The sequence below is a fragment of the Pristiophorus japonicus genome, chromosome 8 (genome assembly GCF_044704955.1).
Source record: "Pristiophorus japonicus isolate sPriJap1 chromosome 8, sPriJap1.hap1, whole genome shotgun sequence".
Taxonomy (NCBI): Eukaryota; Metazoa; Chordata; class Chondrichthyes; family Pristiophoridae; genus Pristiophorus; species Pristiophorus japonicus.
In genome coordinates this window covers 234,761,586-234,784,544 of record NC_091984.1, presented here as the reverse complement: position 1 = coordinate 234,784,544, position 22,959 = coordinate 234,761,586, and the positions used below count along the sequence as shown (strand labels likewise).

At 43.4% G+C, this 22,959-nt stretch overlaps 1 protein-coding gene across 12 annotated transcripts in view; it reads right to left on the bottom strand.

The window, feature by feature from the left end:
* fbrsl1 (fibrosin-like 1) overlaps nucleotides 1-22,959 on the bottom strand; it is a 908,758-nt gene that overhangs the window by 745,301 nt on the left and 140,498 nt on the right. For 10 of the 12 annotated variants that reach the window (XM_070888104.1, XM_070888109.1, XM_070888105.1 and 7 more), the window contains exon 2: nucleotides 18,272-18,340. The exons of the other annotated variants lie outside the window; for them this stretch is intronic. In XM_070888104.1, coding sequence (XP_070744205.1) covers nucleotides 18,272-18,340 — 69 coding nt within the window. The remainder of the gene's footprint in view (nucleotides 1-18,271; nucleotides 18,341-22,959) is intronic. 12 annotated transcript variants of the gene reach the window in all.

Here is a 22,959-nt window from a genome sequence, read left to right as displayed (position 1 = left end):
GCACAAAGTAAAACCATCGACAGATGTGCACACATTGGGAGCCAACAGCATGAGAAAACCGTAAAACCAATATAAAAGCAGTTATGTTTTCAGTACAAATTTGGCATTTACTGTATGTATTTCCATAGGCTCCAACAACTGTTTGCTGCCTCTGAAACCAGCAATTTTCTTTCAATCCATTCCTCGGAGTGTGCTCACCACAGCTCATGTAAAGTAGTGCAAAGTCTAAACCAAATAACCTACCAGGATTCTTGCTATTGTGTGTGCAAGGACAACGTTCACTTTGATGAATTATATGGTTTCTTTTGTACCAATGCTACAAAGAGTCATTAGTCCTGTTTACACCCACTGAACTCGGCAGATTGCCAGCTATTACTTCCCTAAACCTGGTAATGTAGATGGAATATTAGAGGGCATAGTTTTCCACAGTAAAAGATATAGCAAGACTCATTCATATGAAATCAATGTAGAGAGTTTTGCTTTATAAAGCAACCATTTAAATCAACATCAGTATTTAATATTCTCCCAGTGCAAATGGTCTCAATATTGGATACGTTGCTAGAGATGTTTGCTAAGCGAGCACTGGTAAGCACTTTTGTTATGGCAGACTAGCACTAGAATTATTAATACAAGCAACTGATTTAAACAGCAATTAATAAAAATAAGAAAATCAGTCTATTAATGATATGTGCCAACTTCAGGGAACATTCAAAGAGCATTTACATAGAATATATTACATAGAATATACAGCACAGGAACAGGCCATTCATCCCAACTAGTCTGTGCTGGATTTTATCCTCCACACGATTCTCCTCCCATTCCATCTACCTCATCTCAGCCTTTCAACATCTCTCTCCATTCCTTTTTCTCACTTATACTTGTCTAGTTTCCTTTTGAGAGCATCTAAACTATTTGCCCCAACCACTCCCTTTGGTAGCAAATTCCACATTCTCACCACTCTGAGTACAGACATTTCTCCTTATTTCCCCCATTGGATTCATTAGTAATTATCCTGTATTTATGGCCCCTAGTTTTGGATTCTCCCACAAGTGGATTCTCTCTACATCAACTCTGTCCAACCATTTATAATTTTAAAGACCTCTGTCAGTTCACCTCTAAATCTTCTCTTTTCTAAAGAAAAAAGCCCCAACCTGTTCAATCTTTCCCGATAGCTGTAATCTCTCAGTTTTTGTACCATCAGTGTAAATCTTTTTTGCACTTTCTCCAGTGCTTCTATGTCCATTTTGTAGTATCAAGACCAGTACTCCAAGTGCAGCCTAACCAAGTTTAACATAACTTCACTACTTTTGAATTCTATAACCCTAGAAATAAAACCCAGTGCTTGCTAGCATTTCTAAGTGCTTTGCTGACCCACAATGTTGCTTTTAATGATTTGTTCACCTGTGCACCTAGATCCTTTGCTCGTCTACACCATTCAGTTTCTTATTTTCTAAGGTGTAGGTGATATTTCTATTTTTCCTACCAAAGTGCATCACCTCACATTTATCTATGTTAAAAGTTCAATTGCCACTTAACTGCCCAGTCTACAGTTAGATCTCAATGACCAGAAACCAGAAGGGACATGTTCATTCAGTTTTTAGTTCTATATCCTATAAAAATAGGGTGCTGCTTATGGGGGAAGGGCAAACCCAGATTTCAAAATAGATCGCAGAGGTGAGGAGGTGGAGAAGCTCAGAGTTGGGATGTTAGAGCTTGGAAGTTTTATAGAAGTTTAAGTTAAAAACATTTTGTAAGAAATTTAAGAAGCAAAATAAATTAACAGAGGCACAAGATGAGGAACTGAGACAAAGAAAGCAGCCAATTACACAGCAAACTGTCTTTCTAAAAATTCTAGGATTATTACAAAAAAAAAAGAGGATCCAGGTTTATGGTGCAGGAGCAATTAGAGAGCTGGTTGTAGCCTGAACAAAACTGGGACCCAATTACATCAGGATACAGAATGTTCAAAAAGGATGGGGTAAAAAGGAAAAGGGAGGGGCGTGGCAATATTAACAAAAGGTACCACACCATGTGTTAGCAAGGAAACATCTAATTTAGCGTAATCAGTATGTGTAGAACTATGGAACAGTCGAAGATACAAAACACTGGTGTGATTATTTTATAGATCGAATTGTGATTACATACAGTATGTCTATGCTTTTAAGAAGAAAAATGCAACAATAATAGGTTTAAACTTACTTTTGGATTGGAAGGAAATAGATGTATTGAATACATTGGGGATAGTTTTCTTCAACATTGTCTTAAAGCTAACAATTTAGCAGACAAACACTATTCAGTTATGAGTAATGAAAGAAAATAGTCAGCAATGTGGTACTAAGGGAGCACCTTGGAAATAGTGACTAGAATATAAGGATGAAGAGAAGTGAATGAAATGAGGACTGGGAGGATTATAGAAAGCAACAGAAGGAAACCAAGAAAATAATGAGGGCCTAAAACTTTGCAGACAATAACAAAAGTAATACCAAGTTTTAAAAAAAAAACTATGTTCAGAAAAACATGAGATGAGGGGGACCCATTAAAACGGATATGAAATTAAAATAGAAAAGGTTAAGGATGTGGCAAAGCCACTAAATGAAAATTTTGCTTCAGTCTTTAAGTACAAGATACAATTTTAGACCAGTGATTAGGGAAGAGAGAAACTCCAGGATTAGCAGAAAGAGAATATTTTTCATGTATAAACTAATGAGATTGAAGGTAGACCAATTTCTAACAACTACTTGTATGTATATAGCATCTTAAAATAGTGAAATGTCCCAAGGCACTTTACAGGAGTATTATGAGATTAAAAATTTGACACCAAGCCATATAAGTAGAAATTAGCACAGGTGGCCAAAAGCTTGATCAAAGAGGTATGTTTTAAGGAGCACCTTGAAGGAGGAAAGAGAGGTAGAGAGGCAGAGAGGTTTAGGCAGGGAGTTCCAGAGCTTGGGGCCTAGGCAATAGAATGCACGGCCACCAAAGATTGAGCGATTATAATCAGGGATGCTCAAGAAAGCAGAATTAGAGGAGCGCAGGCATCTTAGGGGTATTGTGGGGCTGGAGGAGATTAGAGAGATAGGGAGGGATTTGAAAATAAGGATGAGAATTTTGAAATCGAGGCAAGGCTTAAACGGCAATGTAGGCCAGCGAGCACAGGGGTGATGAGTGAGCAGGGCTTGGTGTGAGTTAGGAAACGGGCAGCTGAGTTTTGGGTCACCTCTAGTTTACGTAGGGTAGAATGTGGGAGGCCAGCCAGGAATGCATTGGAATAGTCAAGTCTGGAAGTAACAAAGGCATGGATGAGGGCTTTCCAGGCCCAGATGGTTTCTACTTAGGGGTATTAAAAAATAAATTCACAGAGAAACTTGAGATACAAAAGCTTGCTAGATGGGTGCATCATTGCAGAGAATTGCCTGGTGTGTGGGGAAGGCTTGATGGACCAGCTGGCCTTTTCCTGCTCGTCAATTTTGTATGTTCGTATGTAACTGGAAGGTAGCAGTAATGAGAACATTGCTGGAGCCCATTACCAAACAGAATAAATGTAAAATAAAAGCTAAGTAAAGCGAGTCAGTACTTTTTCGAGAAAAGTTTGTTATGATTAACTAACATAACACAATTCGATGATAGAGTCAATGGGGTGGTAGATAGAAATGAAGTGGATGTCATATGCATGAATTTTCAGAAAGCATTTGATAAAGTTATGCTTAAGAGATTTAAGGTTAAAATTCAGATGCATGGAATTGGAGGAAACCGATTTGGACGTAGAGAAGTGGGATAAAAGGGACCAAAAAGGTGACCAACTGTATCCCTAGAAACTGGTGCTGGGCCCCAGCTTTTCTACATATATAAGCAGGACTTACACAGATTGAATTACATTCAAGCTTGCAACAGGTTTGTGAAATGTGAAGTGGAGAGCAGAAGATTGGAAAAGGACAGATATAGGTTAAGTGAGTGGATGAATCAATAGCAGTCAGATGCAATTCAACATAAAGTGTAAGGTAGAAATACAACCTCAATGCAGAAACATTGGTGAGGGGGTAGATGATACAGGTTAAGAGATTAGGCACACAAGTTACTAAACATGATAAGACCACGAACAGAATGCTGGACTTCATCACAAGAGAAAAAGATTATAAAAGCAAGAAGTACTACTGCAGTTACACAGAGTGCTGGACAGACCTCAATTGAAGGATATACTGGTCTTGTAGCAACAAATCACCAAAATTATAACTGGGATGAAGGGATAAGAAGAAGAAAGACTGAGTAAAGCTGGAGATGAGAAGACCAAGGATTGATTTGACCAAGGTGTTTAACATAATGAAGGAAATTGACAGGTAACAACTCTTCCCTCTAGTAGAGGAGGTAACTTTAGAGTGCAAACACAAAAAGGTGACAAAGAATATCAAATGCATTTCCCCAGAAAGTCAACGGTGCACAATCAATTGAGGTGCACAAAAGTGAACTACACGCTTACTATGGAAGTAGGGCTATTAAGGGATAAGAAGAAATGATAAGGAATTAGGATTAAAAAGGCAACATGCTGCCATGATTATTGCCAGCTCTTATAGCATTGTTCCCATTCCCATGGATAGGCATCAAACGTCTTCAGTGCGCATGCAACATAATTTCCCCAACATCATAAGTGTCTCCAATCTGAGACAATGACAGGAGACACTTCCGATTTATTTTTATATCTCATGGGAGTTTTCTGATTTGGTGGGGTGGAGGCGGGGAAGAAAGAATGGAGAAGAATCTATTCCCTGAAAAGCATTCAATTCTGTGCGTAACTAGTGAAAGTGTATTTAATTCTTAGTAGTCTAATAGACCATGTTTTGTTGCCTCCAACATAGTTAACTAGTTAGGTTAGTGTAGGAATTAATATTTATCTACATTTGATCCCTAATGCTAACACAGTAATATGTTGGTCTTCTCAAATAGTGCAGGGTTCATGTGTGGCAATCTCAGGAGACTGTAATCTAGCTCCTGGAATCACATTATTGAACTTGGTTTAATCAACTCTCTAATTTTGAATCTCTGAAGCTGAATGCTCAATTTAAGAATCTCTCCAGCAATAGGCAGGAATATATTTAACAGGCCTGAAAAAAAGCTCCCCAAGCGTGACATTTTGTTTTTAAAATCCTATATAAAAGTTCCGAATTTAGATCAAATAAAAAAATTATAACCAATGTATTTCAAGATAACCAAGCTTTGAACTTTTCAATCATGATACAGAAATTGGATCTGAGCCGTTGCGTCACCTTTTATGGTCTCAACCTGCTTTGAATTTGTGCACTGTAACTCTTCTAGCTGGTGAAGCTGCTTGAGCTCTCATTTATGTGCACTGTTCATAAATCACAGCATTTACTACTCAAGTATCTGAACGCATGTTAGTGTAATATGGACCAGCTAATAAATTAAATAGGGGAACTCTATGAACCAACACTAAATTAGGGACACAAAATGGAACAGTTTAATTTATCCTTTCACAAGCAGAAGCCCACGTACAGTATAGGGACAGACTTCCAATAAATTTAGGAGATACACCATTGAAAGGGGTCAAGTAATCTCTGGGAAATGAAACATAGAAACATAGAAAATAGGTGCAATAGGCCATTCGGCCCTTCGAGCCTGCACCACCATTCAATAAGATCATGGCTGATCTTTCACCTCAGTACCCCTTTCCCGCTTTCTCTCCATACACCTTGATCCCTTTAGCCCTAAGGGCCACATCTAACTCCCTCTTGAATATATCCAACAAACTGGAATCAACAACTCTGGTGGTAGGGAATTCCACAGGTTAACAACACTCTGCGTGAAGAAGTTTCTCCTCATCTCGGTCCTAAATGGCTTACCCCTTATCCTTAGACTGTGTCCCCTGGTTCAGGACTTCCCCAACATCGGGAACATTCTTCCTGCATCTAACCTGTCCAGTCCTGTCGTAATTTTATATGTTTCTAAGAGATCCCCTCTCATTCTTCTAAACGCCAGTGAATAAAGGCCCAGTCGATCCAGTCTCTCCTCATGTCAGACCAGCCATCCCGGGAACCTTCACTGCACTCCCTCAATAGCAAGAACGCCCTTCCTCAGATTAAGAGACCAAAACTGAACACCATATTCCAGGTGAGGCCAACAACTGCAGCAAGACCTCCCTGCTCCTATATTCAAAACCCCTAGCTATGAAAGCCAACATACCATTTGCCTTTTTCACCGCCTGCTGTACCTGCATGCCAACTTTAATTAATTGAGCTCATCACTTCTGTTTACACTGCTGAGTTAAACCTGGTTAACCTTACTTCTCCACACAACTAAAATGAACTGGATTGGTAACTAGAAAGAAACAAAGAGTTGAGATCCAATCTCATTCAAAATGTTAAAATTATTACATTTTTAACAATTGATGTGGATTTAGCTTTTAAATATACATTTGCCTGGGACATAGCATGCTACAAGGGGTAGGATATGGACCGTCACCTACAGATCCCAACAGTCAGTATTAGGTCTGGAGAAGGAGGGGAAAACGGGAAGCAACCAGAAAATTAGAGGGCAAGTATCTCCAGACCCTACACAGATCAACTGGCTGAAGAATACTGGTGTTAAAGGATTAGAAGGTGACCTTTTACAAAGACAAAGATCAGGGAACAAGGGGTCTGAATTTATACATTGTATTTCAGGTTTGCACAACTCCCTCAATAGTTGAGTGGGTGAAAGAGAAGGTGCCACCCAATGTAGTGCTATACAGATTAGCAGGTGCCAGGTTCAATCCCTAGCCTGTCTCAAGTTCATTGATCTTGGGGAAGGAAGAACAAAAAGAAGTCCCAACGATTATCCTATTCCTCCTGCTGCAAAGTACATGTGCATTGATGTTAGAGAATAGATTTTTGAATATTAAGGAAATCAAGGGATATGGGGATAGTGCAGGAAAGTGGAGTTGGAGGTAGAAGATCAGCCATGATCTTATTGAATGGTAGAGCAGGCTCGAGGGGCCGAATGGCCCACTCCTGATGCTTATGTTCTTATGACATGACCAGGTTTGGCTGTAATGCCTTTCATGATGAAATAGCCTCCTACCGTTCATACAAAAAGAATAGCAGTATGCGCGATAAGACTCCAGAAACCATAGAACCATACCACAGTAACAGTCTGCTGTTGGGGGTTTAGTTCGGAAAGGACCCCACAACGGCCCGCTTCTATCCCAGCAGCCCGAGAGCGGGAGGACAGACTCAGCCCGGGAGCGGGGGGACAGAGCAGGTGTGGTGGCGATTCCAGCCCATGTCCTGCCCTGTAATGCAGTCTCGCGACTTGGGCTTCCCGGCTGGACCTCCTGCAGCAACTGTGAAACATCCTGCCCGGGGCCGGCGTCGAGCCGGCCGAAGGGACTCAATTTTTTAAACTTTTAATCAACTTTTAAACTGCTTTGAAAATGTTAACGTTTTCCAAAATTGTTTATCAACTTGGAGAATTTTCTTTTTTTCTAACTTATAAACAATTTGATTTACATTTTAGACTTTATCAACTTTATCTGTTTATTAAACCTTCAAACAACCTGTGTAACTTTTTAAAAAAATAATTCAGAAATATTTTTGAACTCAAACTTTTAAAATAACGTGGAAACCTTTGGGAAAATCTTTAATCTTGGAAGAAACTTTCCAAAACATCCCTTGGAACCCCAGCAGACAGCTGACATTCCTAATGCCTGCCCCCAATCAAGCCTCGGGTCATCTACCATCAATGGCACGACTCAGCGCCAAGCTTGCAGCCAACATCTCGCCATAGGCAATTAGGCTTCTACAGCAGTGCCTGGTCTCCAGTCGTCTTGGACCCTCTTGCCGATGGACCAAGGCCTTGCTCAGCTAAGCCTGTGTAGTTGCCGGTGTGCAGCGGCTACCCCACGTTAAAAGAACTCACGCACAGGCATCTTTCACTTCGCTAATATGAAGTTCGGGACCTGGAACGTCAGGACTCTCATGGACAATTCCAACAGCAACAGGCCGGAACGCTGCACCGCCATAGTTGCCTGGAAACTTGGGTGTTTTGACATTGACATCGTCGCTCTAAGCGAGACCTGTCGGGCAGGGGAAGGCCAGCTCACGGAACAAGGTGGAGTTGCACCTTTTTCTGGAAAGGAAAACGAGAGGAAGAACGCCGCCTTCACGGAGTCGGCTGTGCCGTCAAAAATGAACTGGTCGGCCGCCTCAAAGACTCCCCCTGCGGGGTTAACGAATGCCTCATGACTCTTCACCTTACCCTATCCCGGAACCAATGTGCTACTGTCATCAGTGCGTACGCCCCAACATTCGATGCAACGGATGAGGCTAATGAGGGTTTTTATTCCAAACTCGAGATATCCCTATCCCGGGTCCCCACAGGCGACAAATTGATCCTCCGAGGTGACTTTAATGCCAGGGTCGGCAAAGACACAGCCCTCTGGGGCGGCATAATTGGCAGAAAGGGGGTAGGGAAAGCCAACACCAGCAGTACCCTACCCCTGATAAAATATCTAGAACATGAACTCATCACCAACACCCTGTTCCGCCAGAGGGACATATACAAGACATCGTGTCAATACCCTCGTTCCAAACACTGGCACCTGCTCAACTATGTCATCATCCGAGCCAGGGATCGCAAGGATGTGCGCATCACCCCGCGCCATGACAGGAGCTGACGACTGCTGGACGGACGATCGTCTAATCCGATCCATCATCGATATAAACATAGCCCCAAAGCAGAGGGGACAGCAGAAGAAGTGCCGCAAAAAAGTTAATGCTAGGGCACTTAAAGATCCAGCTAAGAGAGCCCTATACAGCCAGCACTTCACAGCCAATCTGGCATGCCTTGATGACCCCGAGAAGCTGAATGCCCACAGCGCTTGGTCTGCCATCCAGGTCTCCATAACCAGTGTCTGTGAAGAGACACTTGGTTACTCAACCAGAAAACACCAGGACTGGTTTGATGCAAATGATCAGGAGGTTCAAGAACTAATAGATCGTAAGCAGAGAGCATTTCTGAGCCTCAAGCAACAACCCAACTCGGGAGCTGCAAACCAACGTTACAGACGGCTCAAGGCTGAGGTCCAACAAAAAACCCGGGACCTAAAGAACAGGTGGTGAATGGAGAAAGCACAGGAGATACAATAACTGGCCGACAGCCACAATATGCGAGGATTCTTCATTGCAGTCAAGGCCACCTACGGTCCAAACTCCCAAGGCCCCACCCCACTCCTGGCCAAGAACGGGGAAACACTCATCAAAGACACCAAGACTGTCAGGGCCCGCTGGAAGGAGCACTTTGAAGATCTCCTCAATAGAGACTCTGCCTTTGACTCGAGTGCTTTCAACTCCATCCCGCAACATGCGACCCGCCACCACCTCGGTGAAACCCTAATGCTGCACAAGGTAGGCAAAGCCATAAAACAGCTCAAGAACAACAAGGCTAAGGGTGCGGATGGAATTCCTGCTGAGGCGCTAAAGTATGGCGGAGAGGCGCTGTTGGCGCGGATACATGACCTCATCTCTCTCATTTGGAGGGAGGAGAGCATGCCGGGAGATCTCAGAGATGCAGTGATCGTGACCATCTTTAAAAAGGGGGACAAGTCCGACTGCGGCAACTACAGGGGAATCTCCCTGTTATCAGCCACTGGGAAGGTTGTCGCTAGAGTTCTCCTCAACCATCTTCTCCGTAGCCGAGGTGCTCCTCCCAGAATCACAGTGCGTATTTTGACATGATCTTTGCAGCGCAACAGCTGCAGGAAGCCACGCCAGCCCTTATACAGTGAGGGCTTAGAGTGTCCTCCTCCATTCTGGATGTCCCCAAAAGTGTGTCAACATCCTTCGCCTGCTCCACGACGACATGCAGGCCGTGATCCTTACCAGCTGTTCCATTACAGACCCAATCCACGTCCGGACCGGGTCAAACAGGGCTGCGTCATCGCTCCAACTCTCTTCTCAATCTTCCTCGCTGCCATGCTCCACCTCACAGTCAACAAGCTCCCCGCTGGAGTGGAACTAAACTCATCATCATAGGCAGTCCCTCGGAATCTTCCACTCTTAGCATGAGTTCTTAGGTGGCTGTACAGTCCAATACGAGAACCACAGTCTCTGTCACAGGTCAGAGTCGTGAGGGAAAGGGTGGGCAGGGAGCCTGGTTTGCCACACGCTCCTTCCGCTGCCTGCGCTTGATTTCTGCATGTGCTCGGCGACGATACTCAAGGAACTCAGCGCCCTCCCGAATGCACTTCATCCACTTCGGGCGGTCTATGGCCAAGGACTCCCAGGGGTCAGTAGGGATGCAGCACTTTATCAGGGAGGCTTTGAGGGTGTCCTTGTAACGTTTTCTCTGCTCGCCTTTGGCTCGTTTGCCGTGGACGAGTTCAGAGTAGAGCTTTGGGAGTCTCGTGTCTGGCATGCGAACTATGTGGCCTGCCCAGCGGAACTGATCAAGTGTGGTCAGTGCTTCAATGCTAGGGACGTTGGCCTGGACGAGGACGCTAATGTTTGTGCGTCTGTCCTCCCTGGGGATTTGCAGGATCTTGCGGAGACATCGCTGGTGGTATTTCTCGCAGGAGGGCGGGTATTACTACGGCCCTGTAGACCATGAGCTTAATGACAGTTTTGAGGGAATGATCTTCATACATTCTTTTCCTCAGGCGGCTGAAGGCTGCACTGGCGCACTGGAGGCAGTTTTGGATCTCATCATCAATGCCTACTCTTGATAGGAGGCTCCCGAGATAGGGGAAGTGGTCCACGTTATCCAGGGCCACGCCGTGGATCTTGATGTTTGGGGGGTCAGTGCTGTGCGGCGAGGACAGGCTGGTGGAGGACCTTTGTCTTACTAATGTTTAGCGTAAGGCTCATGCTTTCATACACCTTGGTACAGAACTAATGGGAAGCTGTTTAACTTACGCTGCCTCCAGGCCAGGTCCAAGATCACCCCAACATCTGTCATTGAGCTGGAGTATGCGGACGCCGCCTGCATGTGCGCACATTCTGAGGCTGAACTCCAGGATATAGTCGATGTATTTACCGAGGCATATGAAAGCATGGGCCTTATGCTTAACATCCGTAAGGCAAAGGACCTCCACCAGCCTATCCTCGCCGCACAGCACTATCCCCCCAGTCATCAAGATTCACGACACGGCCCTCGACAACGTGGACCACTGCCTATACCTCGGGAGCCTCTTATCAACAAAGGCAGACATTGATGCGGAGATTTAACATCGCCTCTAGCGCGCCAGTGCAGCCTTTGGCCGCCTGAGAAAAAGTGTGTTCGAAGATCAGGCCCTCAAATCTACCACCAAGCTTATGGTCTATAGGGCTGTAGTGATACCTGCCCTCCTGTATGGATCAGAGGCATGGAACGATGTACAGAAGACACCTCAAGTCGCTGAAAATACATCACCAACGATGTCTCCGCAAGAGCCTTCAAATCCCCTGGGAAGACAGGCGCATCAACATCAGTGTCCTCGCTTAGGCTAACATCCCCAGCATTGAAGCATTGACCACACTCGATCAACTTCGTTGGGCAGGCCACATAGTTCACATGCCAGACACGGGACTCCCTAAACAATTACTCTATGCGGAGCTCCTTCACAGCAAACGAGCCAAAGGTGGGCAGCGGAAACGTTACAAAGACACCCTCAAAGCCTGTCTGGTAAAGTGCAGTAAAGTGCAACATCATCACTGATACCTGGGAGTCCCTGGCCAAAGACCGCCCTAAGTGGAGAAAGTGCATCCGGGAGGACATTGAGCTCTTTTGAGTCTCAACGCTGAAAGCGTGAAGAGGTCAGTTCCCTGCCCCCACCCCGACGAATGTCTGTCCCACCTGTGACAGGGTCTGTGGCTCTCGTATTGGACTGTTCAGCTACCAAAGGACTCACTTTAGGAGTGGAAGCAAGACTTCCTCGATTCCGAGGGAATGCCTATGATGATGCACTTTTGGGAAGGGGGCGGGGAGGGGTGGAGGTGGGGGAGCTGGAGGGAAAGGTTTCACACAGGGAACGGCTGGAACAAATATTTATTGGACTATTCGCTGAAAGCATAAATGAATCAATAGAAGAAAAGTTGGAGAATATTTGTAAGGGTTAGAGAAATCAAGATGATCAGGCAGATAGCCTAATTTCTATCTAAAGATTGATGTAACACACATCAATATTTTAGATCATATTTTCCTTTTACAGAGAGGATTTGGGAGTGGGCTATTTTGAAGTGCGTTTAAAAATAGTGAATTTTCACAATTTAAAAAAAAACAGGCGAATGAGCTAGTTTGTGGAATGTGCACAGTCTATTTCAAGCTGATACCATGAAGGTCAATTGCCTCATCCCAGGCTCATTAAACCAGGCTCATTAAACCAGGATGTCCCTTATTCATTTTGACAACAGGAAATGTTTTCTTTAAGCTCACATCCCAAGAGGGGCGGGGGAGGTAGCTAGTTTTATTGACATGCTGACTGACGAATAACTGAATGGGAGCAAGTCAGAAGGCCAGTTCTACCACTGGCTGGATACAAAGACAAAGGGGACACGAGTAGTCAGCCAGCTAAGTCCGAGACTGATGCCTAACCGAACGAGAAACTCTCAAGCCCAAAGCTAGCCAGGATCAGACAAATGATTCAGAAAAAGTTAAGCAAGCCCGCTAGTCGGGATAGTCTGATGGATTTTTATTCTTTTTCTTGTTGTCAAGGAAGGTTCTGTCGCCCGTTGAATTAAGATGAGTTTTGATTACACACGTTACTCTGTACATTCACTAAATGCTACAAGATAAAGTAGCTGATGAGTTGCATTTGCTCTCATCTCAATAAGTATTTCAGTCCATCATAGGAAAGTCTGGAGCAACCCACGACATGCACGTAAAAGAACATCCAATTCAGATCACAAGGCCGTGCCATGTTACTCCTGAATTACACTATTGTAAAATTAGAAATTGGGCAGTAGGGACACACTCCTACAAGCAAAGTACTCAGACCGCTTACCGGGAGCAACCATCACTGCTGTATGGAGAGAATGTTTAAGGCAAGCTGAAAACTTGTATTAACTGGCTTTAAGAAAACAGTATTGGGAATTTTACTATACTAAAGATAACTAACTGACACATTATAGATTGATAGATATAAATATATATATATAGTTTCTAATAAAGGCCTCTATTAAGAGTTCATCAGCTCTGTTTTTATACTTAAGAGTTCTCATTATCCAACATCTGATAAGCTTTATGTCTCCCAGTTAATCTAACTCAGCAGCATCTCGAAATCTGGAGTTTGAAGTTCAAATCTTTAAACTAACAGCCTTGGCTCTAGGGTGGCTCAGAGAATTGGAACTGTGTTGTTGCAATATATTTTCCAGTCAGTTTCACAGTCGAATACTCACAGAAGTGAATGCCACTACAAGCATTCAATGCACTAAATACTGTTCAACTCCACTCATAGGCATCTTCTCTCAGCAACCTTTTTAAAAAATATTTAGAGGTATGGCAAACAGTAGTTAAATAACAAAAATCATGACACCCACAGAGATGGCCAAGCTCTGTTACAATCTCCAGCACTAGGTCATCAAAACACAATTAGCTCAATCAACACGTGTACATTTTGCTGCACCAGATGACCATCTTCAATAGATATCCATCATGTTTTAAATCATGTGTTTTCAGTAGTACTCCTGAAAATTCACGGTTGTTTTTTGCATTGCAAAAATGTGAATTATCTAGTAATCTGAATCAAGTGAATTATCAGGAGTAGCCTGTATCCATCAACGGAGGCCGGAGGCTTTAGAAACACATATTTAATGCAACCTGTCTGAAGTTGGTAGACTTAGTGAAGTGAATATTAATTCAGCCAATTCCATCTCACACAAAGCTGAAGATCTGGTTAAGCTTTAGGGAAAGGGTTGCTTGGATGTGAAATGTGCACGTTTTATGCTTGGATTGTAACATACAAAAGACTTGAAGCTGATGTATTCCATTTTAAATAGGTGTAAACTTGTAAACTGCAGATTCTGAAACCAATATTTGTTGGAAATCAGAATACTAAGACAACAATTTATTTAAATTGAGTTACATTTTATTTTTGATATATATATTAAGTTCAGAATGACTTTTAAAGGTTACAGCATGTCTGGTTTAATATAGAACGTTAGCTTCTCTCTATAAGAACAAAAGAAATAGCAACAGGAGTAGGCCATATGGCCCCTTGAGCCTGCTCCGCCATTCAATAAGATCATGGCTGATCTGATCATGGACTCAGCTCCACTTCCCTGCCCGATCCCCATAACCCCTTATCGATTAAGAAACTGTCTATTTCTGTCTTAAATTTATTCAATGACCCAGCTTCCAAAGCTCTCTGAGGCAGCGAATTCCACAGATTTATAACCCTCAGGGAAGAAATTTCTCCTCATCTGTGTTTTAAATGGGCGGCCCCTTATTCCAAGATCATGCCCTCTAGTTCGAGTCTCCCCTATCAGTGGAAACATCCTCCCTGCATCCACCCTGTCAAGTCCCCTCATAATCTTATACAACTCAGCAGAGGAGGACAAAGGGTTTGATTAGGGCAGGGAAAATGGAGTACGAGAAGAAGCTTGCAGGGAATATTAAGGCGGATTGCAAAAGTTTCTATAGGTATGTAAAGAGAAAAAGGTTAGTAAAGACAAACGTAGGTCCCCTGCAGTCAGAATCAGGGGAAGTCATAACGGGGAACAAAGAAATGGCAGACCAATTGAACAAGTACTTTGGTTCGGTATTTTCACTCAGGAGGACACCAACAACCTTCCGGATATAAAAGGGGTCAGAGGGTCTAGTAGGGAGGAGGAACTGAGGGAAATCTTTATTAGTCGGGAAATTGTGTTGGGGAAATTGATGGGATTGAAGGCCGATAAATCCCCAGGGCCTGATGGACTGCATCCCAGAGTACTTAAGGAGGTGGCCTTGGAAATAGCAGATGCATTGACAGTCATTTTCCAACATTCCATTGACTCTGGATCAGTTCCTATCGAGTGGAGGGTAGCCAATGTAACCCCACTTAAAAAAAAGGAGGGAGAGAGAAAACAGGGAATTATAGACCGGTCAGCCTGACCTCAGTAGTGGGTAAAATGATGGAATCAATTATTAAGGATGTCATAGCAGCGCATTTGGAAAGAGGTGACATGATAGGTCCAAGTCAGCATGGATTTGTGAAGGGGAAATCATGCTCAACAAATCTTCTGGAATTTTTTGAGGATGTTTCCAGTAAAGTGGACAAAGGAGAACCAGTTGATGTGGTATATTTGGACTTTCAGAAGGCTTTCGACAAGGTCCCACACAAGAGATTAATGTGCAAAGTTAAAGCACATGGGATTGGGGGTAGTGTACTGACGTGGATTGAGAACTGGTTGTCAGACAGGAAGCAAAGAGTAGGAGTAAATGGGTACTTTTCAGAATGGCAGGCAGTGACTAGTGGGGTACCGCAAGGTTCTGTGCTGGGGCCTCAGCTGTTTACATTGTACATTAATGATTTAGACGAGGGGATTAAATGTAGTATCTCCAAATTTGCGGATGACACTAAGTTGGGTGGCAGTGTGAGCTGCGAGGAGGATGCTATGAGGCTGCAGAGTGACTTGGATAGGTTAGGTGAGTGGGCAAATGCATGGAGTATAATGTGAATAAATGTGAGGTTATCCACTTTGGTGGTAAAAACAGAGAGACAGACTATTATCTGAATGGTGACAGATTAGGAAAAGGGAAGGTGCAACGAGACCTGGGTGTCATGGTACATCAGTCATTGAAGGTTGGCATGCAGGTACAGCAGGCGGTTAAGAAAGCAAATGGCATGTTGGCCTTCATAGTGAGGGGATTTGAGTACAGGGGCAGGGAGGTGTTGCTACAGTTGTACAGGGCCTTGGTGAGGCCACACCTGGAGTATTGTGTACAATTTTGGTCTCCTAACTTGAGAAAGGACATTCTTGCTATTGAGGGAGTGCAGCGAAGATTCACCAGACTGATTCCCGGGATGGTGGGACTGACCTATCAAGAAAGACTGGATCAACTGGGCTTGTATTCACTGGAGTTCAGAAGAATGAGAGGGGACCTCATAGAAACGTTTAAAATTCTGACGGGTTTAGACAGGTTAGATGCAGGAAGAATGTTCCCAATGTTGGGGAAGTCCAGAACCAGGGGTCACAGTCTAAGGATAAGGGGTAAGCCATTTAGGACTGAGATGAGGAGAGACTTCTTCACCCAGAGTGGTGAACCTGTGGAATTCTCTGCCACAAAGTGGTTGGGGCCAATTCACTAAATATATTCAAAAGGGAGTTAGATGAAATCCTTACTACTCGGGGGATCAAGGGGTATGGCGAGAAAGCAGGAAGGGGATACTGAAGTTTCATGTTCAGCCATGAACTCATTGAATGGCGGTGCAGGCTAGAAGGGCTGAATGGCCTGCTTCTGCATCTATTTTCTATGTTTCTATTTCAATAAAATCACCTCTCATTCTTCTGAATTCCAATGAGTAGAGGCCCAACATACTCAACCTTTCCTCATAAGTCAACCCCTTCATCCCCAGAATCAACCTAGTGAACCTTCTCTGAACTGCCTCCAAAGTATATCCTTTCCTAAGTATGAAAACTAAAACTGCACGCAGTATTCTAGGTGTGGCCTCACCAATACCTTGTATAGCTGTAGCAAGACTTCCCTGCTTTTATGCTCCATCCCATTTGCAATAAAGGCCAAGGTACCACTGGCCTTCCTGATCACTTGCTGTACCTGCATACTATCCTTTTGTGTTTCATGCACAAGTACCCCCAGGTCCCGCTGTACTGCGGCACTTTGCAATCTTTCTCCATTTAAATAACAACTTGCTCTTTGATTTTTTTCTGCCAAAGTGCATGACCTCACACTTTCCAACATTACACTCCATCTGCCAAATTTTTGCCCACTCACTTAGCCTATGTCCTTTTATAGATTTTTTGTGTCCTGCTCACATATTACTTATCCTCTCATCTTTGTATCGTCAGCAAACCTGGCTACGTTACACTCAGTCCCTTCTTCCAAGTCGCTAATATAGATTGTAAATAGTTGGGGTCCAGCACTGATCCCTGCGGCACCTCACTAGTTACTGGTTGCCAACCAGAGAATGAACCATTTATCCTGACTCTTTGTTTTCTGTTAGTTAGCCAATCCTCTATCCATGCTAATATATTACCCCCTACCCTGTGAACTTTTATCTTGTGCAGTAATCTTTTATGTGGCACCTTGTCAAATTCCTTCTAGAAGTCCAAATACACCACATCCACTGTTTCTCCTTTATCCACCCTGTTTGTTACATCCTCAAAGAACGCCAGAAATATTAAATGTGGAGAGATTTGCAGCACACAAGCACAGTATTCTTCACACAGGATTTTTTTGAGCAGAAATCCGCAATGTGTCATGAACAGCTGACCTAAAACTCCAAGACCAGACCGTTTCAGCAAATGGTAACCTACCTTCCTTTAGATGGAAACACCCTGTGCAAGCTATCTGATAATGCTGATCTCTCAAAACACAGCCAAGTCTCAACTCTTTTTTCCATTTCATCCAGTCAAGAAATATTGATCGTGTGATCAGAACATTTTCCTTATTTTATAGTTGCCTGTCATAAATTCTCTGCTGAATCTGTCATTTAAAAAAAATCTATCTGGGACTTACTCAGACTAGCAGCTTTTCAGACAAGCACTGAATCAAGACAAGAGGTACTTAATAAAGCATGACTGCTTGTACTGTATTGAGGAACTAATGAGCAGGTTGATCTGAAGAACTATACTGCAAGTCTTTCAATCCATAATTCCACAGCAAATAATTGGCACAGTCCATTACCACTATTCATTTTCTGCTGTTTTACTTTGATAAATTTCCTGATATTTTGATTAAATTAGTAACATTCCTTTTTCCCGAGCAGAGGCAGAGGTATAATTGTAAAGGACTTGCCCATTGCTGTTGACACAATTCAACAGGCTACTAGCTGAAATCCACCCCACCTCAGATCTCGTTACTGGGGCACCCTGAATCACATTTTCAACCAAACATTTTTTTTTATAAACAAAGCACCAAATATATTTTATGGCCAAAAATTAACCAGAAAGGCAACTGTAATTCTATCGCATTTTTTATTTTCAAAACCTTCAAGAAGAGCTTCCCCGATTCCTGGAGCAACTTAGAAAGCCCAGGATAACCCACATATCTGACATCAAGAACTTCCCAAATGTCCAATGATAATAAGCAGCAGCAAAGCTGTACTTTACAATAATTGTTGGAATGGCAATACAAATATTTGACTCACGGTTTCGATTGTAAATTGAAACACATCTAAATGATGTAAATGATTGGGGAGGTCACCGTGTTTTTCTTCCTGAAAAGGTAAAATAGTGAAGTTCTTACAAAAGCAGTTGCTAAACAATAGGCAGATTGCATACAATTTATTTTTAAACATATCCATTAGCTTTACTTAAATGTTACAATCCATTTTATTTTTAATAAACCAAGCTGCAATCTCTGATAATAAGCCATTGGTAGCATCTATTAATTCAGGAACATGCAATCTTCTCTGGAGGTATAGTACAATACATTTACCACACAGCAAGTTTTACAATACTTGAAAATTCAGCAGATTGTTTCATTGTAGCTAAAATTGAACTGAAAAAGGAACCTTCTGCTGTCAAGCCTATTCATATCTTCAATGGGTCTCCAGTTCTTATACAATATTCCCTACTTTATACTTATACACAGTTGGCATCTTTGTGTAATGGACAGGCAACGCAAAGGTTTGAAAATCCACCTGGTAATGGTCTGCTGATGTTTGCAATTATACCGATTAACCAGACCGATTCCATGGAACGTGGCAAACTGTAAAGGACACTAAATGGTTACAACACTGTCAAGAGGTTTAAATCAAATCCAGACTAATGGGAATCTTAATTGAAACCAAGGCCTCAATATTAACTCCCACACGACGGGTGAGAAAGACATTCCCAACCAGTCATGTACATACATACCGCTATTTTTTACAGCAGTGGGCAACATGCCGTGAGAGTGCCTCGCTTTGAAGATTAACATATTTAAAATCGGGCTCCCACAAGCGTAATTGGGAGCCTGCTTTAAATGCAACAGTTGCCGACTGTATTTTCCTGGGTTCAGGAAACCAGGCAGTAAAAGGGAGGTGGGAGCTACGGTTCAAGAAGGCAAGTGCCTTTTGCAGCACTCCTTGTGAGCCAGGAGGGGCAGGAGTGCTCCCCTTGACCCATCATGCAAGCCTTCGGCCTCCTCTCTCAATCGCAGCTTCTCCCTCACCCCTGCCGCGACCACCTTGCCCACTCCCCAGCCCCAATCACTCGCTCCTTCCATCCCTCAGCGATAGCCTCTCTCTCGGCTCCAAGCCTCGATCTCTTTCGCTCCCTTCCAATTGCCAGGACCGTCTCCAAGGGTCCCCGGCTTAGGCCGCCTGCCGCTAATTTTTCCGCCCGGTCGCCAGCCAACCTGTCAATTTGGCTGTCTCCCAGAATGGAAATGGAAGAAGAAAATGATAATGAAGCATTTTTGCTGTTGAATTCAGTAGGACCTCCACGCCCCTAGCCTTGCTGGGTTTTCTCAGTGCTACTACATCTCCTGCACCTTCCCCAGCTCCCAGTAAATATCGGGGACCAAGAACCCTTTCAACCCAGTTCCCAGCACAAAATTACCCTAATTCTACACTAATTGACATGAAATTGCCACGAATAAAGCACAGTCACATTAACAACAGTAATATTTTAAAACAGTCTAATATCACAAACTGATTTTTAAAAATTAATGTAGGTAAGGTGCAACCCAAAAGATTGAAAACAAGTCATTTTTCTGTTTGAATCAACATTTTTTTTTAAAAAGTAAAAATTATTTGTAAGTTTTTGATAACCCTCTCCCATCTCCTGAAGGCAGAGACTCCTTGACATAGCACTCTTCCACTAGCACTGACCATCACCAGGTACCTTGCCCAAGTAGATATTAATCACGCCTTGGCAGTGAGTTGGCAGGCTATTCAAATGCGAGTACATCACTGTCAAGCCCAATTTTATCCTCACCCAATGTCCGTGCACATTCACTGGTGGATCGACATCAGGAGCAGAAATGCTAATCAGTCCTTTCTGTAACTCAGCGGTGCTACATTCAATTGCAGTCCTCCTACAATGCCCTCTGAAGTGGCTTAAGCAAGTCAGTCAGTTGTAAAAACAATTGCTAGCAGTTCAAGAAGCCAGCCTATCCGGCAATAAATGTGGCCTTGCCGGCTATATCCCGAGAAAAACATTTAAAACACTACATTGATCTCCTTATTTCTCTAATACTGGGCTAGAAGCTTGTTTTGAATTTATGAAAAACACCTTCCTTTTGCTACTATAATTAAAGCAAATTAACTCTGAACAGTGTCCCAGTCCTGGAAACCTACCTAAAGGCGAGCCGTCAGTCAATTTGAAACTAAATGGAATCCAGCCAATGCAACATGTACAATAGAACACCACCAATTTTTTGTTAGTGGGAACAGTCACTTTTACCCCAATTCCTTCCGCCCTACTCACTGACCGACTATAAATTTATACTTGAAATAAAGTGACAACAGCACAAACAAAAATTAATCTGTGCAAGTGCCAGCATATTGCTCCTGCAAAGCCTTTGATGTTTTTTTTTAAATGGCCTTTTCAGCATTAAGTTTGACAGAAGTGAACATGTCCAAGGTTAGTACTGGGAGGAAGAAGAAAAACACCACAAAAGGTGTGGGAGTTGGTTTTGGAGGGCAATTCAAGTTTTAGCATTTTTAAAAATGAAAGATTTCACAAACTCTTGGTGCTGAATGTGTGAGATGTCAGTACTCGGAAGTGGATCTATAATCATTTCACTCCAGAATCTAATTATCCAAACAGTAGTGAGCATGCCGGTGTTAAGTACACAGCCTGTCACAGCCACATATAACCAGGGAGTTGAAACCTAGCTAAAACAAGCCACTGAGCTAGACTGAAGTGCGATAGTGTTCACTGACTGCGGTTCAGATATAGTTCATAACCTCCTTTGTTTACATGTTTGCCTGGAGCTTTATCTATTACATTGTTCTAATTTTGTCGAGCTCTGTATTTGTTTACAAAACACGTGGCCTTGCTCTCATTCTTGCCAAGTCACATGCACACTACTCAGTTAAAGCTATTCAAACAGCTAGAATTCTTCCTTAGGCCTACAGTATCAGCTGTAACTTCCAGCTGCATTGCGTCACAAGTTACATGAACTGGTTTTTTTTTCTCAATTCCTCTCTCCAAATAATCTTCCATCGGCATGAATAGTGGACAAGCAGTTGTGACTGTAATGAAAAATTTCATTAAAATCGGCGGGTAGCATCCAATCCTTCAGAACCAACGGCCATTTATTATTTTTGAGGAAAATTTCAGACCAACTCCAATAACTTTCATTGCTACGCCACAACTTGAGAAAGCACTTACACTGCACACATCAGATTGCTTGAATTTGCAGCAGTTATGGACACTATGCTAGCACTACAGTATATGGCTTGGGTTTGAAATCTTCAGCATTGTAAGAACGTGAAGTGTCCCAGCAGCTGAAGTTGATATATTAATGCACCCTTAAGATTATAATAGCGGGTTCTGGCTACAAACTGCACCATAGTTTGAATTGTAAATCCCCCAACTGAGAATTATACTGGTCAATAAAGATTGATCAGCATCTGACACGTGCTAGATTATGACTAGTGTTTGTAACAGACATCCCTGAATTATCAAATTTGCATGATATATCCCTATACTACATAACTTATGGACCAGAGGATCATCATCATCATAGGCAATCCCTCAGAGTTGAGGATGACTTGCTTCCACTCAAAGCGCGTTCTCAGGTGACTAAGGAATCCAATGCAGGGCTTATAGTCTCTGTCACAGGTGGGGCAGACAGTGGTTGAAGGAAAGGGTGGGTGGGAAGCCTGGGTTGATGCATGCTCCTTTCACTGTCTACGCTTGGTTCAGCTTGTTCTCGGTGATGGGACTCAAGGTACTCAACCGCCTCCCGGATGCTCTTCCTCCATTTTGGGCGGTCGTGGGCCAGGGATTCCCAGGTGTCGGTGGGGATGCTGCACTGTATCAAGGAGGCTTTGAGGGTGTCCTTTAAGCGTTTCCTCTGCCCACCTGGGGCTCACTTGCCGTGTTGAAGCTCCAAGTAGAGCGCTTGCTTTGGGAGTCTCGTGTTGGATATGCGGACGATGTGGCCCGCCCAACGGAACTGATCAAGCGTGGTCAATGCTTCGATGCTGGGGCTATTGGCCTGAGCGAGGACACAGACTTTGGTGCATCTATCCTGCCAATAGATTTGTAGGATCTTGTGGAGGCTGTGCTGGTGGTACTTCTCCAGCATTTTGAGGTGTCTGCTGTATATAGTCCATGTCTCAGCCATATAGGAGGGCGGGTATCACTACTGCCCTGTAGACCATAAAGCTTGGTGCCGGATTTGAGGTCCTGGTCTTCAAACACATTCTTCCTCAGGCGACCAAAGGCTGCGCTGGCGCACTGAAGGCGGTGTTAGACCTCGTCGTCAATGTCTGCTCTTGCTGATAGTAGGCTCCTGAGGTATGGAAAACCAATGGAACAATGCTGTTGCAGCAGGCAAGATAGCCCTCCTAAATGGCAACTGGCAACAGACATGCTGCACTCTTGGACACCACAAAAAAAGTCCTACATCATGCCAAGTGTTCACACCAGCTATAGAACAGCCCAATCTGTTCCTTTAGCGACCTTTCAGAAGTTACCCAACATGTACCTCTTGAAAACTGGACTACACACAAGCAAACATGAAGGAACACAATTAACCCACCAGCCATGGCTCAGTTAGTTTATCCAGTTAATAGCGGAGCTGTACACATCACCAGCTGATCCCTAGCGTCTGTTGAATTCGGAGATCTTAATCAGGGAGCTACAAATGGCCTCAGTGCCCGTGACAAGGGAAGGG